Source organism: Elephas maximus, chromosome 1, assembly GCF_024166365.1.
Source record: "Elephas maximus indicus isolate mEleMax1 chromosome 1, mEleMax1 primary haplotype, whole genome shotgun sequence".
Classification (NCBI taxonomy): Eukaryota; Metazoa; Chordata; class Mammalia; order Proboscidea; family Elephantidae; genus Elephas; species Elephas maximus.
The window spans coordinates 18658399-18671767 of record NC_064819.1 but is presented as its reverse complement, the minus strand read 5'-3'; the positions used below and the strand labels follow the sequence as shown (position 1 = coordinate 18671767).

The window sequence follows — 13369 nt, the reverse complement described above, 5'->3', positions numbered from 1 at the left end:
TTTTTGAGGAACTGCCACACTGTTTTCTACAACAGCTGTACTATTTTGCACCCCACTAGCAATGGATAAGGGTTCTAGTTTCCCAACATCCTTGCCAGCATTTGTTATTTTCTCGGTGTTTTTTTTTTTTTTTTAATTTTAGCCGTCCTCGTGTGAATGAAATGACTAATGATGCTGAGCATCTTTTCATGTGTTTGGTGGCTATTTGATCTCTTTGGTGAAGTGTCTATTCAAGTCTTTAGCTCATTTTGTGATTGGGTTATTTGTCTTTTTGTGGTTAAGTTGTTGAAGTTCTGTATGTTTCTTGGTTATTAGGTTCTTGCTGTTAATATGGTTTCCGATCCCTGATTGCTTTTAAGGTCTCTTTGTCTTCGGTGGGAAACCCTGGTGGCGTAATGGTTAAGAGCCATGGCTGCTAACCAAAAGGTCTGCAGTTTGCATCTACCAGGTGCTCCTTCGAAACTCTATGGGACAGTTCTACTCTGTCCCATAGGGTCTGTATGAGTTGGAATCAACTCAGTGGCAGCGGGTTTGGTTTGGTTTGGTTTATCTTTGGTGTACTCCAGTTTAACTAAAATGTGTCTATCTCTAGCATTTTACTTTTTCTGATTGGGATTATTATGCTTCCTGAATCAGAGGAGTTACGTGTTTCATCATTCTGGAAATTTCTTAGCCATTGTCAAATTTTTCTGTTTGCACATTATATTGATTCTGGCTGTAATGGATTAAATTCTGTCCCGCAAAAATGTGTTACCAGTTTGGGTAGGCCATGATTCCCAGTATTGTGTGATTGTCCACCACTTTGTCATCTGTTGTGATTTTCCTGTGTATTGTAAATCCTGCCTTTATGATGTTAGTGAGGCAGGATTAAAGGTGGTTATGTTAACGAGGGAGGACCCAATCTACAAGATTAGGTTTTGTCTTAAATCAGTCCTTTTCAGATATAAAAAAGAGAAGCACAGCAGAGGGACCTCATATCATCAAGAAAGCAGCACCAGGAGCAGAGCATGGCCTTTGGATGGGGTCCCGGCACTGAGAAACTCCTAGTCCAGGGGAAGATTGATGACAAAGACCTTCCTCCAGTGTCGACAGAGAAAGCCTTCCCCTGGAGCTGACACCCTGAATTTGGACTTCTAGTCTGCTAGACTTGGGGAGAATAAATTTCTCTTTGTTAAAGCCATCCACCTGGGGTATTTCTGTTGTAGCAACACTAACACTAGACACTGGCCTTCTTGAATTCCTTTGAGAGGACTTTCACATTCTTTTCTCCATGCCTTTTCATATTTATTAGCACTGTCTCCTTACACTGTATTCCTTCATATCCATCTTCTAGTTCACAGATCTATGTCTAATCTGCACTTTAAACCAAAGCTAAGATTTTAATTTCAGTTTACCAATTTTTTTTCTAAAAGTGATTCTTGTTCTTTTTCCATTTAGCCTTTGTGTTTTCAGTGGGGTCTTGGTTACTTAAAGTTTTTTATTTTCTTTTAGATCTTGATTTTAAACTGCTTATTCTTTCTGTCAAATAGTTCTATTTTCTGAAGTTCGTAGGTGTCTAATACATACTATTTTATGGTGACTCATGGTGAATTATTTTCTCATTCTAAATTTTGCAATTGTGAGCTAATCTTCAGTAGAACTTTATTTGTGGGAATCCAGTGGTGCCTGAACTTGGGGGAGGTGAAGGGTGTTTCTCAAGAAATACTTCACGTTGGCTTGTGGTAGGCTTCTAAGAGCATCGCTCTTAACATTTTTCCAATGAAAAAACTGAAGTTTAATGATAATTTGTCCATCCAAATCCATTGCCATTGAGTTGATACTGACTTACAGCAACCCTATAGGACAGAGTGGAACTGCCCTGTAGCATACCAAGGAGCAGTTAGTTGGTAGATTCGAACTGCTGACCTTTTACTTAGCACTAAACCACTGTGCCACCAGAGTTCCAAAAACCCTGTTGCTGTCAAGTCAATTCCAACTCATAGTGACTTGATAAAACAGTACAGCTGCCCCATAGGTTTTCTAAGGAACAGCTGGTGGATTCAAAATGCTGACCCTTTGGTTAGCAGCTGAGCTGTTAACCACTGCGCCACCAGCACTCTGTCAATTTGTCTATAGTAGCTAATAATAGCTAATAAGTAGTAGAGTCAGGATTCCCCCTAACCCCACTGTAATTATGCTATGCTATTTTGTTTTCAATTAGAAAGTGTAAGGTAATACTTTCTGAAACTTTAGGATTTGAGGTCTAGAACCCAGAAACCAAAATCCAAACCCATCATTGCTGAGTTGACTCCAACCCCTAGCAACCCTATAGGACAGAGTAGAACTGCCCCATAGGGTTTCCAAAGAGTGCCTGGCAGATTCAAACTGCCAACCTCTTGGTTAGCAGCCATAGCTCATAACCACTAGGCCACCAGTGTTTAGAAACAAACCTTATATTCTGGATCAAGAGTACTATTCAGTTTGATAACTGTTTTAAATCATTTCTTCTATAGAAATCAGTAGAGGCATTTTCAACTACAGATGAAAGGAAGATCAGAAAATACTCCTCAAATTGAAGATATATATGGCTGGAGCATGATAGAAAAATAATTCAAAAAATATAAATTGTGTCTTTTGTGACGTTTCCAGATCAGTCCATCTCACCCTTTCACCTTCCCCACACATACTTAGATGCATCAACATATTCCTGCATCTTGACCTTTTGAGAATATAGTTCCAAGTATAAACTGAACCCAGGACAAAAAGAGGGGCGACTGATCATTTACAAAATAAGTACAGATCCATTTTTTAGTTTTTCTGGGATCATGGTGTTACCAGCTGTTTGAATGGAAATAACGAGTACTTGAATCTTCAAATATGCAGCAATACTTTATTAAGGATTACAGTATTACAATCTTAGAAAATAAGGAAAATTATTAACATGCAGTGTGAGTAAATGGAAACTGCATTTATGTATTTTAAAGGTACAACAATTGAAACAGATTTGTAAAGCTGAAATAGACCCTAGTTAAACAGTGTTAAAATGTGAAAAGTCTCAAGAGACTGTCAATGTTACCATAACAACCAAAACAATCAGGATAAGCTAATCTGGGTAAGTTTAGAAAACCTAAACCTATCAGGAAACTGAGGATTCAAAGAGATCTGAGTGCACTATCTTCCAGAAAGGAAAGAGGCCTTCAAAGAAGAGAAGGCACCAGTGGCAGCTCTCATCTTTGGTAGAGTGATAGGAATAGACAGGCACTCTGTACTTTCAGCTGCTAAGAGATAAGAGTGGAGCAGGAGAGCTGAGATAAAGCCCTCCAGGCCATTGTGGACAGAGAGATCTCCTAAAACACAAAGCTTATGCCAGGTCTAGATTTCAAAAAGAATTTACCAGCAACCCAGAGCTGACATCTGGGCTGTATAAAGCGGAGAGCTTTGAAAGTTGTAACTCAGCTGTAACACAAACAGATCTTGGGAATCTTACCAGTGCTGTACCCTAAGTCCCCCTCAGAAAGAAAAATCCAGATCCTGCTCGCAGAGCATTTGAAGCAGTGTGAACTGAACCTACTTAAAGTTGCAACAAAACCCAGTTCCATCTCAACTACACATCACATTGACGCTGCCCCCTACTCTAGCAGCCTAACTGGAGAAGAGTTGGATTATTCCCTACCTGGTTATTTGAAGGAAAATAAACAAAAAATAGAGAAAAGCAACAAAGTCAAAAGGTGATCTGTTGGTTCTTTGAAAAGATTAATGAAGTTTTACAAACCTCTAACAAGACCAATCAAGAAAAAAAGAAAAGAAACACAAATAACCACATGAGAAATGAAGGTAATCAGAAGATTTCAGTGGTAAATTCTGCCAAATGTTTAAAGAATAATACCAGTCCTTCACAAACTCTTCCCAAAAGAGAAAAAGGAGACACCTCTCAACTCATCCTATAAGACCAGTATTCCCATGATACCAAACCAAAGGAACAATCCAAAAATGAAATTAAGAAAGCAATTTTATTTATAATATTATCAAAAAGAATAAAATCCTTAGGAATAAATTTAACTAAAAAATGTAAATCTTGAACACTGAAAACTACGAAACGTTGAAAGATTACAGGAGACAAAAGCAAATGAAAAGATATCCTGTGTTCATAGAAGACATAATTTCCTTAAAATGGGAGTATGCCCCAAACTGATTTTTAAATTAAGCTCAAATCCTGTCAGAATTCTAGCTGCCTTTTTTCAGAAATTGCAAGCTGATCCTAAATTCATTTGGAAATGCAAGAAACCCAGAATAGCCAAAATAACCTTGAAGAAGAAGTTGGAAGATTAACTTCCTGATTTCAAAACTTAATACAGAGCTGCAAGTCTCTTGATTATTTGTTCAGCATACACTTTGGGTAATTAAAGTGAAAAGCTACAGCCCTGCCATACACCTTTTCTAATTTTAAACCACACAGTATCTCCTTGTTCTGTTCAAATGACTGCTTCTTGGCCCGTGTACAGGTTCCACATGAGCACAGTTAAGTGTTCTGGAATTCCTGTTCTTCATAATGTCAACCATAATTTGTTATGATCTACATTTTTGCATAGTTGAATGCCTTCATGTAGTCAGTAAAACACGAGTAAACATCTTTCTGGTATTCTTTGCTTTTGGCCAAGATCCATCAGGCATCAGCAGGGATACCCCTTGTTCCATGAAATTGTGCAACTACAATGGAAAACAGTTTGTAAGTTCCTACTAAAGTCAGCACAGAGTTATCATATTATCCTAGGTGTATGTATACCCAAGAGAATTGAAAACATATGTTTACACAAAAACTTGGGCACGAATGTTCATGGCACCTTTTTTTTAATAGCCAAAAAGTAGGCATAACCCAAAAGCCTATCAACTGATAAACAGATAAACAAAGTGGTATATCCACACAGTGGTGTATTTTTCAGGCATAAAAAGGAATGAATCACTGATTTCCTGCTTGGTGAATGTTGAAAATATGCTAAGTAAAAAAATACAAACAAAAACAGCCACATGTTTTAGGATTCCTTTATCTAAAATGGGCGAGGGGTGGGGGTGGAGAAGGCAGTGACTGCTAATGGGTATGGGGTTTCTTTTGGGAGTGATGAAATGTTTTAGAATTAGATAGCAACAATGATTGCGCAATCTTGTGAATATACTAAAAACCACTGTCGTACACCAAGTGTGAACTTTATGGTATGTGAATGATACCTGAATGTCGGTGTAGGAAAAAAAAAAAATGACCCTAAGCCTATTTATACCAATATGTCTCTCAGTGCAGGGATTTCCTCTAAAATACCCTTGATGATGTACTTTATAATAAAATTTTAATGGTATTTTGGGACCAGGCGCTCCTTGGAAACCCTATGGGACAGTTCAGCTCTGTCCTATAGGGTCGCTATGAGTCAGGATCAACTCAAGGGCAATGGATTTGGTTTTTTTGTTTTTTGTTTTTTTTTTGCTTTTAATTTGTAGTCTTGTTAAGCAAAATTAGGCTATTTTATGTCTATATAGGTTGTCTTCAGATCCTTTCTGTAGCAGACATTTCTGTATAGGAATAGTTTGTTAAAAATTTAATCTTTATGATAATCTGAAAATTTACCCTCTTTTATATTTCTTCTCTAATATCTTCTCCTGGAAATTAGGTTGATTTTCTGTAAGCTCAAAGTATAACTATGTATACATTGTACTGAGTTTTTTTAACAGCCATCTTTAGCTAGAGATGTTTTCTAATAGCCATATTGTAACGTTTGTTTAGATTGAGGTTTTTATATCTTGGTTTCACTGGAGTGGTGTGTATTATAATTTAGTTCCATGACAGCATCCTGTCTAGATAATCTAAACGCCTAGTCTTTAAAAAATGGTTAAAATTTGCTTTCTTAAAAATTTCACAAAAACAAACATTTCTGGGATCATAGTCAAATTTTTCAAAATTGATATGCAGTCTTTAAAAGATTCTAGATTAAATCTTGACAAAATAGGTTTTCATGTAAAAAATGATGACAGTTCCTCTTTTTCAGAAATACTCAGTGAAGATTCATTCCCTTCTTTTCATTGATCGATCTTTTTTTTAAAAAAAAAAAAAGCTTAAATATTTAAAGTTTATTACATCCAACTGTAATGCTCCCATGAATGTCGTAAAATTTTTGTCTTACATTGGAGAAGTGATCTCTTACTGTAGTTTACCTTACAGTGGATAGCAGGTACTGGTAGCCTTTCTGAAGTAAGAACTAGGTTGCCTAGTCTTCTGGGATTGGCCACCTTAGTAACTGTTTCACACAAGGAAAGGCTCTTTATTTAGACTCTTTGTTCATTTAATACAATTTTCTCTATTTAAATTTTAATCCTTGAAATCTGAGCTACTTCAATACTTTTAAGTAACTGCTTTCTTTGTTACGCCAAAAGAATGGAAGATTTAGCTTGGAAAGGAGGGAAGAGAATTGGCACTGAGACGGGCAGTAGGGGTAAGCATGTACCGTAGGTGAAAGGATACTACAAACAAAATTAATTTCCCTCCCATTGCTTGAATTACTAGCGAAATGAAATGTGCAGATTCATGACACTTGTTGATTTTTCAGGTTATCAAATTAAGGTATATTTCTCAAGAGCTTGATAGGCAACCTTCTGGAAAACCTAGGGGGAAATGTTTTGGTTTTGTTCACTTGACATTAAGAGCAGTATTTTCAGTGAATAAAGTTGCTTTGAATGATATTACTGATAATCTTTTGTTTTACTATGCAATATATTTTTAGTAAATCAGAACAAGAAAATATTTTAGTGATCCAAAGTAATTGCAACAAAATGTTTTTGTTTTTTTCAGTTTATGTCTCTTCAAAGAACAGGCTATTATGAGTCTTAATCATGTGATTAAGTTCTCTCAAATTAAAATTTGGTTTGACTTACAGGTAAACAGTGTTGACCTCAGAGCTGCCAGCCATGAGCAGGCAGCAGCTGCATTGAAAAATGCTGGTCAGGCTGTCACAATTGTTGCACAGTATCGACCTGAAGGTAATAAAACTCTTGCTATTTATGTTTATTTTAGTTTTTTAAATTCTTGGTCTTAACAGCATTAAACTTTCCAAGCTTAACTTTCTTTCTTGTTTCAGTCTTCATTTGTTCACCTAGTAGTTGTCTAGCCTAAACCTAACTTACTGTCCAGGTCAAAAATATCTGAATAGGTTATATATAGCCAACTCTGTTTTGAGTATTGCATCATTATTTGGAGTAATTTTCAACTTTTTTTTGTCTTGTTTTGTTTCATCTTTCCTTTAACTGAATATATACCTTTTACTAGCTTATTTGTCTAAAAAGATAAAAACTATAAGCAAATATAATAATATTGCCAAAGAAAATGAAGTCATCCAAGTTTTTCATAAGATTATATTTGTTAATATTAAGGTCTAAGATACGTTTCTAATAGCCATTATTGCTATTTAAAATAAAGAGAAGAATGCAAGCTTTGGCTGTAGTCGTTTCCAGGTAATGGAGTATCGTGGATATGACCTGACAGAGTTCCTAGGGGATGTAGGTGGTAATGGAAAAATAGAGATTGCTGTATTAAATATATATAAGACTCTAGTGTACATCAACATAACCACTTTCCAGTAAAATCTCAGTGGAATTTAAAAAGCTTAAAAACCCAAAAGAATACATAGCATACTGGTTAATGTTCATAAACAAAATGAAAAAGGAAAGAATGATAGGACTACAGGAGCTAAGTGATAATTTAGCAACTGTTATGTGTATTATTCTTTTCTTGGAGTGGAATTTTTTTTTCCCCACAAAACCTAATATTATTTTTTTATCTGATCAAATTAGCATGTTAGACATTACTTGCTATTTCATAATACGTAGCAAGTTTCATCTGTCTAGTAAACCTCAGCCTTTTAGACTCAATAGCCTCAAAAGGGGTAAATTCATTTCTATAGGGGCAAATCCCAAATGAATTATTCACATTAACCAAACAAGGAAGGACTGACATATAATGTCAAAATGGCAGTGTATTAATTTTTGCGAGAAGCAAAACTACCAGTGGGACCACGAATGCTTTTTGCCTTCTAGCCAACACATTCCTACCCTATAGGTATGCTACATAGGAAACCAGGTTATGATCAAATCTTGCTTAGTATTAAAACCTTTCATTTATATGTTGATGAGGAATAGAGACTTCTAGGTAATTAAGGGTAAGCTGGTACCTCTACTCCCTTCCCACCCTCCCCAGAATTCACACATAAGCAACAAGGAAAATCAAACACATACACACATCTCTCTCTACCTGTACAACTCACCCCTCACATTAAGCAAAACTAAGAAGACAGATACAACACCTAGACAAAACAGAGTCAAAGGCCACTCAGGCAACTGACTTCTAGCAGAAGTCAGGGGGAAAGAAGGAAAGAGAAAAAATATGGAGTGTTGAGAATCCTCAGTAGTGGCAGAACCCAGAATGTGACAGTAAATTATACTTTCTAAAGGTGAGAAAATGATGAAGTGGTGAAAGGTAATCCAGCGGAATGCAGAAATTATCAAGCGGTATCACTATATCACACTCAAGCAAAATTTTGCTGAAGATAATTCAAAAGTGGCTGCAGCTGCATATCAACAGGGAACTGCCAGAAATTCAAGCCAGATTCAGAACAGAATGTGGAACCATGTCAGATACATCCTTTCAAAAAGCAGAGGATACCAGAAAGATGTTTACCTGTGTTTTATTGACTATGTAGAGGCATTCGACTGTGTGGATCATAACAAATTATGGATAACATCACAAAGAATGGGAGTTCCAGAACAATTAATTGTGCTCATGAGGAACCTGTACATAGATCAAGAGGCAGTCATTCGAACCAAACAAGGGGATACTGCGAGTTTTAAAGTCAGGACGGATGTGCATCAGGATTGTATCCTTTCACCATACCTATCCAATCTGTATGTTGAGCAAATAATCCGAGAAGCTGGACTGTATGAAGAAAAACAGGGCATCAGGATTGGAGGAATACTCTTTAACAGCCTGCATTTTATGCTGATGATACAGCCTTGCTTGCTGAAAGTGAAGAGGACTTGAAGAACTTACTGATGAAGATCAAAGACCACAGCCTTCAGTATGGATTACACCTCAACATAAAGAAAACCAGAATCCTTACAACTGGACCTGTAAGCAACGTCATGATAAATGGGGACAAGATTGAAGTTGTCAAGGATTTCACTTGACTTGGATCCACAATCAACACCTATGGAAGCAGCTATCAAGAAATCAAAAGATGCATTGCATTGGACAGATCTGCTGTGAAAGACCTCTTTAAAGTGTTGAAAAGCAAAGATGTCACTTTAAAAGTGCACCTTTAAAGGTGCACTTTAAGGTGCACCTGACCCAAGCCATGGTATTTTCAGTTGTCTCATATTCAGGTGAACGCTGGATGATGAATAAAGAAGACCAAAGGAGAATCAGAAGCAGATCACCAGGCCTGTTTTCCGAGCACCACTGGGTGGACTTGAACCACCAGCCATTCTGCCAGTAGTCAAGCGCTTAACCATTTGAGCCACCCCAGGACCCTGCACATATACACACACACACATACACACCCCCCCAAAAAAAAGCTTTGACACAAATCAAATGAAATTTTGACCTTAATGCTTTTAACAGTTTAAGCATGCAATTCTTTGAAAGAAGACCAAAAAATAAAAATGTAAAAACTGTAAGAAAAAATGGCACAACAACCAGAAGAAATTAATTTTGAGGTATCAGAACCCAGGGAAGAAGAAGACAGCAAACTGGTTTCTGAAATTGGAACACAAAGGTGAATAGACATTGCAGAAAACTCAACAGAGGGCATACTGGATACAGTAGGAATAGTAAAAAGAATGAAACAGCATTAAGGAAAGATCAGAGAAAAGAATATTAGCAGCTGAAGACAGGCAATTAAGTATATGAAATATATGCAGAATTGTTTCTGAAGGAAGAGAATAAATATTTGAAATTATAATTCAGTACATTCATGAAGACTTTCTGAAATAAGTGAATCTATATATTGAAAGGGCACAGTATGATATTGGAAAAATGGACTCAGAATGGTCAAAATTCAGACATAATCTATTAAAGTTAATGTTTATCAAGAACGAATCTTTCAGGACCCAGGCAAAAATGTCACGTCATTTATAAAGGAGTAAAAATTGGTTTGATAGGAAAAGGAAGCACTGCTCTAACGCTTGGAGAGCATAAACCAAAAACCCTTTTGCTGTGGAGTCGATTGCAACAGCGTAGAACTGCCCCATAGAGTTTTCAAGAAGCTCCTGGTGGATCTGAAGTGCTGACCTCTTGGTTAGCAGCCATAGCGTTTAACTACTACGCCACCAGGGTTTCCTTGATGAGCATAGAACAGAATAAAACCTGATGCCCTCAAGTTGATTCCTACTCATAACTACCCTATGGGACAGAGTAAAACTGTCCCATAGGGTTTCTAAGACTATAAATCTTTACGTAAGCAGACTGCCACATCTTTCTTCCATGCAGTGGCTTGTGAGTTCAAACTGCCAATCTTTCGGTTAGCAGCCAAGCGATTAACCACTGTGCCACCAGGGCTCCTTAGAACAGAATAAGATACTTGATTTTACTGTTTTTATGTCAAATGGCACCTTACTAAGCTTAATGTATGCATATATGCAATAGATATACTTGGCACTGATGGTTGGGAGTAGACTACTCTTTTCCTAGACTACTTATTGAATGGCCCCAGAAATTCCCATCTCAAATTATCCTTTACAATGCTTCTACTCTGTTTTTCTTTCTTGGTTTTACTTTTTTTTTGGGGGGGGGGGGGTGATTTTAATACTTCTGTGTATCAATTTTTTTGATCAATATTCTTTTTTTTTTTTTAGTTGCATTATGTTCATAATTGTAAAGTAACCTAGTCTTAAAGGAGCCATCTTTGTATCAAGGATTTGCATTCTTCTTTGTTTTGATTATCCACATAGCTACCATCTTCTGTGTGTATCTTCTTTCTAAACATCTCCTGCTCACCAGACTTGTATGTCCTACTTGTTTTTTCAAGCTCCAGCGTCTCCAGTTTAACATGCCTGAATCTTAATTCTTTTCCTATCTCAGTAAATGGCACCTCCATTCATGCTTAAGCCAAAAACCTAGAAGTCAGCCCTCCACCCCTTCACAAGTTGTCAATCACGGCCCCTACCCTAGCCAAAGCTACCATTATACTCTGAATAAATTCCAAACCCTTAAATAGGGCCTGTGAGACCCTATGTAATTGAGCACAGCACAGCACATGTGGCTTCACTTACGTGCCCTTCACTCTTAAGTTTTTGCTCCTTAAGCTCTAACTGTACAGGCCCTTCCTTCAGATCCTTGACTACGCCATGTTCCATCCCAGTTCTGTCCTCACTTTGTTCTCTCTTCTTGGACTGTTCTTTCTATGGCTGGCTCTTACTCATGGCTTCATCTCACATGGCACTGTAACACTGATATTTTTCCTTTATAACACTTAACACAGTTTATAGTTATGTATTTAGGTGCCTTTTTGTTTAATATTTTTACAAGCCTCATTGTGTGGCCTTATATGAAGATAGCACAGGGCCAGGCAACATTTTGTTCTGTTATACATAGGATCATCATGAATTAGAACTGACTTAATGACACTAATACACACATAGCCCTATGAAATAGATAACAATATCCCTATTAATTGATGATGAAGTAGTCATAGAAAACAAAGTCAGGAATATCTAGAATTCAGTCCCAGATCTTCTGGCTTCAAACTCTGGGTACTTTTCACTGAAAATATATTGATGAGTACTTAGTCTAGCATTGTTGATGTATACTGTTTTCCTTTACCACAGCTATAGTACTGTTGCCTAATGAACACATGGTAGTGTCTTAGGCTGGGTACTCTAGAGAAGCAAAACCAGTGAAGTGTGTATATGTAGAGAGGGGGAGAGAGATTTATCTCAAGGAAATGGGTCATGTGGGTTGTAGAGGCTGGCAAGTCCCAAATCCGTGGGTCAGGCATCAGGCTGGAGTCTTCTCCTGACTCACGTAGTTGAAGGAACTGACAAACTCAAAGTCGGCAGGTCAAACAGCAGACCACTGGCTCACAGGCTGCAGAGGCTGACAAATCCTAAGACTGGCAGGCAGTACAGCAGGCAACTGGCTCAAGTCCCAAGAACTAGAGGTCAGATGATGATGAGTTGGACACAGGATACAGAAAAAGCAAGTGAGCTTTGCCAGAGCATCCATATATGTATGCAGGCTACACTCTCAAGGAAACTCCCCATACAGTTGACTGGCTGGTCACATCATGAAGGATGACTGCATCATCACATAACAGTCAAACTGAGAATCGTGGCCCAGCCAAGTTGACACACATTCCTCACGATCACAAGTAGATGCCAACAGAGCACAGAAAACACGCTCTATCTTAGGAATTCAAAAGGAGGGAGATCGTTTGGCCTGGCATGATAAAGAGTTGGAGCTTAACTGGGAATCCAGTGAATGGATAGGATTTAGATGGGCAGAGAGAGGAAATGACATCCTAGATGAAGAGTAACGGGAAACTAAAGATGGGAGAGTCAAAATTTAAAAGCATGTTTTGAGTACTTTGAAAACTTACCTGCCCTTTTTGCTGTGTTGCTATTTACCTTATATTTGTTAGGCAGAGACACTTTTTGTTTTAATATTATTTATGTATTTTTAACAGGTGTATTTTTGTTGCACACCACTTTTTAAAAAAACATTTCACCTCAACAGTATGTCACTAGTATGAAGGCCAAAGATATTAATTGAAGAATCAAATTTCCTTTCTCAGTGAGCTAGCCATTTTAAGAACTACAAAAGGAATCGCCTGACATTCTGATGATAATCATCTTCTCGCAGTTAGTAGCTTTACTAAAGATGAATCCCTTGGGATTCTCTACTTCATTGGTAATCTGACATACATACATACATATAAACAGTAAAGAGGCAAGCTTTTGGTAGGAGTAACTTCTTACCTATTAGTCTTCCACAGAGTACTAATATGGGTTTTCCAGCTTGTATACTTTGAAGTTTTATGACTTAGATTTTAAGTGTGAGAAAAATAGTTTCTAGAAGACATTTCAAAAGACCTGGTCTCCTAACTCTCCTCAGGTTAAATGCTTCCTGGTCTAGTGACAGTAAAAGCTGTGTGCCAGGCACAGTGTTAAATATGTTATACTTATTAACTCTTTTAATTCCCATAATAGCTGTATAAGGTAGGCACTGTTATCCCAATTTTACATTATAGACGAGGGAGCTACCACATAAGGAGGTTAAATTACGATTTCTTCACCCCTGAACTCACTCTCCCAACAACACACTAAAGCTGCCTCACTTCAAGGAAAGCCCTAACTTCGAATA

General features: G+C 37.3%; 1 protein-coding gene across 8 annotated transcripts in view; it reads left to right on the top strand.

Moving 5' to 3' along the window:
- The window catches only part of DLG1 (discs large MAGUK scaffold protein 1), a 271624-nt gene that overhangs the window by 183042 nt on the left and 75213 nt on the right, over positions 1 to 13369 (top strand). For all 8 annotated transcript variants that reach the window (XM_049879841.1, XM_049879832.1, XM_049879784.1 and 5 more), the window contains one exon: positions 6897 to 6999. In XM_049879841.1, coding sequence (XP_049735798.1) covers positions 6897 to 6999 — 103 coding nt within the window. The remainder of the gene's footprint in view (positions 1 to 6896; positions 7000 to 13369) is intronic.